This window comes from Capsicum annuum, chromosome 3 (genome assembly GCF_002878395.1).
Source record: "Capsicum annuum cultivar UCD-10X-F1 chromosome 3, UCD10Xv1.1, whole genome shotgun sequence".
Taxonomy (NCBI): domain Eukaryota; kingdom Viridiplantae; phylum Streptophyta; class Magnoliopsida; order Solanales; family Solanaceae; genus Capsicum; species Capsicum annuum.
The window spans coordinates 16,713,800-16,719,799 of NC_061113.1; the positions used below are offsets into that span (position 1 = coordinate 16,713,800).

General features: G+C 35.7%; 1 protein-coding gene across 1 annotated transcript; it reads left to right on the forward strand.

Annotated features, from left to right (window-relative positions):
• Positions 1 to 1,386: 1,386 nt before the first annotated feature.
• On the forward strand, positions 1,387 to 2,156 carry LOC107866634 (PRA1 family protein D). Its single transcript, XM_016712661.2, has one exon. It carries the CDS (start codon positions 1,502 to 1,504, stop codon positions 2,009 to 2,011), a length of 510 nt encoding a protein of 169 aa, XP_016568147.2. The 5' UTR covers positions 1,387 to 1,501; the 3' UTR covers positions 2,012 to 2,156.
• The last annotated feature ends 3,844 nt before the right edge of the window (positions 2,157 to 6,000 follow it).

Below are 6,000 nucleotides of genomic sequence, written 5' to 3' on the forward strand. Positions count from 1 at the left end.
TATAATAGTAAGGATTGCTTCGAGTTAATAATACGTTAGTTATGCATTTTCAATACATTATCTTGGATGTTATTGTAAATATATTATTTATTATTATAAAGATTAGAGTAATTTAATTCAAAGTTTTAAAATATTTCTATTGGTCGATGATAGTTTTTTTTTTTACTATATTTAATATTGTTAAAATGAAAATAAAATTATAAAATTAACAATTTAAATTTTTTGAGTACTTATGATTTTGGGGCCTAAAACAGGTAAGACTTACAACTAGCTAAATTGCTTAGACTCACAACTAGCTAAATAGACCATCTCTTGTATAACTTGCCCAACTATTCTTGTACTGCTGCTTGATGTCTTCTGAAAAGCTCTCTCATTCCTCTCTTGTCATTTATAGAATATGCAGGCTGTCAGTGTCATCCTAAAAATGTGTCTGCTGACTTATCCCTATTGTTCTTGTGAATCCATTCCACTTTTTTCAGTCTATGATTGTACTCTTCTCCTAATATTCATCCACTGCAGAATAATGTTCCATAGTTGTGCAGCAAAATCACACAAGATTGATCAATTGCAATTTTCCATTTTGCAAGTTTGTCCTTAGTGTATAGCTTATTTAGTAAGGCTAGTCTAAGTATGAAGACCCATTTAGGGGCACTATAGTTGTTACACACCAGTCTTGTCCATGTCACATTTTGGAATTCATCAAGCAGTCTCCTATACATTCTACTTATGTGGAACTAATTAATCCATGTCTTGGATCTCTTGCATAGTATAGCTAGCCTCAAAACAGTACTTAGAAGCCTTGAAAATTCTTTGAAAGAGCCAAGAAGCCTTTCACATAATAAGCATGTATCCACATAACCCAAAGCTTATCACTCCTTTAGGAAAAAGTTAGAGGGTGTTTGGAGATCCTACTTTAGGTTTTTAGCTTATTTTTGTATCTTTTTGATGTAAAAATGGCTGCTTAAAAACACTTTTTTACTTTATCAAGTACTATTAAAACTAAAAAAAATGCTTAAAATAAAAAACAAATTTCTTTTACAAACACCCCTTGGTATAGGAAACAACACACTCTTTATCAATTTTAGCCTTCCGGAGTAAGACAAATCCTTAGTAGTCCATAAACTTTATCCTATTGATGTATATGTTCATAGGATTACAAAGTTTAGTCTACTGATTTATAATTACTTGAAATCCAACTTTAGGATTAATTTCAACATACAATTAATTATCTTATGCACTAATAGTGTGGATCTTTAGAGCACAAGATAAAACAAAATACATGACTTTAGTCTAATTCTAAAGATGATGGACTATTCTGGACTTTTTCTCTAAAGTTCAGGTTCTGAATCAATATTTAGCAATATATTTGGGGTATACAATTGAAACACCATAAATCCGAGTTTTTTCTACCTATAAAACCCAATTGACTTCACTTGTTCTTTGTTCTACATTTACCGAATTAGCTCCGAATTTCCGACCCGAAAAAAATTCAAACTTTTCGATGTCTTCTCCGCCGCCGGACGCCGTAACAACCTCCACTACCGCCGTCAAACCTTGGCCATTATTCCTCGACATCGCCGCCCTCAGCCTCCCAATCTCATTCTCCGACGCAACATTTCGGATCAACAAAAACCTCCGTTACTTCGCCGGTAATTACGCGCTAATCACTCTCGCAATTCTACTAATCTCCTTAATTGTCCGTCCAATTTTACTGGTGTTATTCCTACTCATCGTCGTTGGTTGGATTTACCTCTACTTCTCACGTAACAATGAGCCGTTGGAGCTATTCGGTTACGATATCGATGATAAGTTCGTGTTAGGGTTTTTGAGTTTGGTGACGATTGTTGGGGTGCTTGTTGGGAAGATTTGGATGAATATTTTCGTTTCGATTGGGTTTGGAATTGTGATAACGTGTATTCATGGTGGACTCAGAGCTCCGGAGGATCAGGAGGATTCACCGTATGGTGCGTTGTTATCGGAGAGTCCTAGAGGGAGTTATACTATTGTTTGAGATGATTGATGTAGGTAATTTCTTTTTTCTCATTGAAATGTGGTTGAATTTTAGGGGAACTTGTGTTGGTTATTGTAACTAGTATTGTTTAATTGATGAAATTCTCGAAATGCGGAGAGTTGAATGCACGAAATATTCCGGATTTTGTCTTGCTTGATGTAGTTGTGGTAATGTTTTGTATTTTTTGCTAAATAATTCTTATGTGCTAGAGATGAACTGTGAAATTTAGTTTAAATTGGAAGTGGAGCTGTTCCGTTTCGATATCGATGATAAGTTCATGTTAGGGTTTATGAGTTTGGTGATGATTGTAGCGATGCTCTTTGCGAAGATTTGGATGAATGTTTTCGTTTCGATTGGGTTTGGAATTGTGATTTTGTGTGTTCATGGTGGACTTAGGGCTCCTGAATATCAGGAGGATTCGCCGTATTGTTTGAGATGATTGCTGTAGGTAATTTTTTTTTCTTATCGGAATGTGGTTGAATTTTAGTGTAACTAGTATTGTTGAATTGATGAAATTGATTTTGGTGAAGTCTTTGAAATGAAGAGAGTTGAATATGTGAAAAGTTTTGTGGATTTTATCTTTTTTTTTTTTTTTTTTTTAATTGGGGGTAGGGGAAGGGGAATGGTGGAGGGGATTACAATGTGGGGAATCGAACCCTCACCAACATGGTGGAAGTTCAGGTAACTAACCAACTAAGCTACTAAGATTCCCTTTTTCTTTGTTGAATGTGGTTGTGGTAATGTTTCGTATTTTTGCTAAATGATTCTTATGTGCTATAGATGAACTGTGAAATTTAGTTTTGATTGGAAGTGCTGGCTGCATTGCCAATAATCATCCCGTCTATACTATTAATCTCCTTAATTATCTGTCCAATCTTTGTCCAATCTTACTCGTGTTGTTCCTAATCATTGCCTTTGGTTGGATTTACCTCTACTTCTTCTGTAATAATGAACTCTTGGAGTCTTTTGGTTTCGATGTTGATGATAAGTTCGTGTTAGGGTTTTTGACTTTGGTGACGATTGTTGCATTACTGGTTGCGGAAATTCGGATGAATGTTTTCGTTTCGATTGGGTTTGGGATTGTGATTCTGTGTGTTCATGTCGGACTTAGGGCTCCGGAAAATCAGGAGGATTCTCTGTGCGTTGTTATAGGAGAGTCCGAGAGGAAGTTATACTATTGCTTGAGATGATTGGGGTAGGTAATTTTTTTTTTCCGCATTGGAATGTGGTTGAATTTTAGTGTAACTAGTATTGTTGAATTAATGAAATTGGGTTTGGTGAGTTTTTCAAATGCTGAGAGCTGAATATATGAAAAAGTTTGTGGATTTTGTCTTCGTTGAATGTAGTTGTGGAAATGTCTTGTATTTTTTGCTAAATGATCCTTATGTGCTATAGATATATTGGGAAATTTAGTTTAGATTGGACGTGATTGCTGCATTGCAAATTATGATTTGAGATGGTGAATACTAGACCAATAGGGAATTACGCTATTGTGTTTTTTTTTTTGAGCAAATACCATTAGGTTGAATTGCCAAATGGTTAGTAAAACAAGGACAACCCGGTGCACTAAAGCTATCGCTATGCGCGGTGTCCGGGGAAGGCCCCACCACAAGGGTGTATTGTACGCAGCCTTACCTTGCATTTCTGCTAGAGGCTGTTTCCAAGGCTTAAACCCGTGACCTCCTGATCACATGGCAGCAACTTTACTAGTTACTCTAAGGCTCCAAGAAACTACAAGCATAGCACTAAGACTACTAAGTAATGAGGCTTTTCATCTTTCATTGATAACCAAATATTGAGGATTACTAAGTAAACAGAGTTTTACAAATAAAAGGAGAAAGGAAACAAAAAGAAATATATAACTAAAGCTAAGTAAACTAAAGTGTTAAGAAAATCTAATCAGCTAGTGTAGAATGTCTCTGTAATAGATTAGCAGCATTCAGTTGCCTCCGTTGCGACTATATTAGAAGCACCTCCAAGCCTCACCATGACTATCCAGCCAATCTGAGAACATCTCAAGGACAAACGAATGTTATACTACTATTGTTTGAATCTCAAGGTTGATTTTGTTTTTTCTCATAGGTATATAGCTGAGTTTAGCGAAAATTTGAGTTGGTTGGTGTAATTAGTATCATTTAACTGATGAAAATTGGTAGTTGATACTTTTGAATGCAGACAGTTGAATCGACTACATTTTGTCCTATTCTCAATCTTGCAAAGTTGCTTCGTTGTTGCATGCTGATAAATTCTCTTTAAACATTCCCACGTTAAATGCACTGGTCTTTCAATATGAATGGTTCGTCTTTGAACTGGTTTCTTCAGTTGTTTTTTCTCGTCCTTTTCCTTTTTATTTCTGTGGGATAGTGTTAGAGTACGAGCCCTACTAATTGCCTATCTGTGGAACAAGTAAGTAAACGTGGTTCACAGAAGTAAATACTGAACACAATGTTTTTACGTGAAAAACACCCGGCTCAAGAAAGGTGTGAAAAATCACGACCTGTACCTCTACAAGATTTAACCCAACTTCACTATAATACTTGAGCCTCAACAATCAAGAAAAGTACAAGACTTCTTGTAAACTAGGAATTAAAACTTTTAACTCCTACTACTACAAAAACACAAATCTTCCCAAGATAAGTGTTTCCAAGTTTTCGAATTCCCAAACTTGAAGACACAATATCTAACTCAGTTTATAGATCACTGAGACTAAAACAATGACTTATTACAACTCAAAGAACCTACTCACTACACAAATTCTACAACTTGCCAAGTAAGAGATCAGGTTCTTTCTTCAAGTATGAGAATTGATGATTGTTGATATGCTTTTTTAGTGCTTAACCTTGCTTTTGAATTCGTTTCTTGTATTTAAGCACCCACCTCATGGAGTACTTCAATTGATATCAACTTCTATATTCAATAGGACTCCAGATAGTTTTTTGCTACTCTTTGCCACCCCTCTCTTCTTCTTTCAATAGGATTTCTCTTTTCTCTTTCTTCAAGACTCCTTGTTCAACTCAACTTCTGCACTTCTTATTTTTCACTCAACTTATGCAAGTTTTCTTTTTCAACTCAACTTCTAATATGATAAATGTTATCCACTTCTGTTTGTAAGCCAGGTCATCATATCAATAACTTATCTGTAGGTGACCTTGGTTCAGTTGGATGGAATAGCTTTTACCACATGTTTCATTCTCATGTCTGTCATCAAAACTCCACATACTCTAACAACATATAGATAAAGAACATCAAGATGCAAATACCTCTCAACTTGATCCTACTTTATTAGCTTAATATTTTGTGTCACCATGGACTTCGATTTCTGAGTGAAGAACAAAGTTTTAGAAGTAACAGAAAACCCATGTCCGTTTTGCTAATTATAGCTGCTGTATTAGTTGTACAAAATGTGTAAAGGCATAAAAAACCTTGCAACTGAAGTAAATCTGTGGTGTCATGCTAGTAGAAATTGAAACACTCGCTAAAATTTGCCAAAATGTCCTATAAATGTAAACGACTTAAAATACATTTAAACATATATGTAATGATCTGCAATCACCCTTCCATTTTTTTAAACTGATCAAGCTTCATCCTGTCACATGACCCGAAGAATTGCGTAACTTGTACTATGAAATTCATATGGCAGTAGCATCATTGTGCCACCCCTTGACCACCAAACTATAGCTCCTTATGCTGCTAGCAGAACACTACTGCCTTGGAGGAGAAATTTGGGTTGATGTAAAGAGTTGATGTTTAAGGGCAAACCTCGAAATTTCACTTGCAACGACAACAAAACCATTATATTTCCACAAAGTGGGTCCGGCGTCGTAAACTGTGAGCAGTACTTACCACTACCTCAGATAATAAAGTAAAGAGGTTGTCTCCAATAGACCCCCGGCTCAGGGCAATGAAATTTCACTTGCAAGTCCTGTCATTTTTGACATATGGTTTTTGTCTCTTAATGGCGATTAAGGCCTCATTTGTTTGCACTTAAT

Coding starts and splice junctions, on each gene's coding strand:
- LOC107866634 (XM_016712661.2), top strand. CDS start 1,502: ATGTCTTCTCCGCCGCCGGACGCCGTAACAACCTCCACTACCGCCGTC.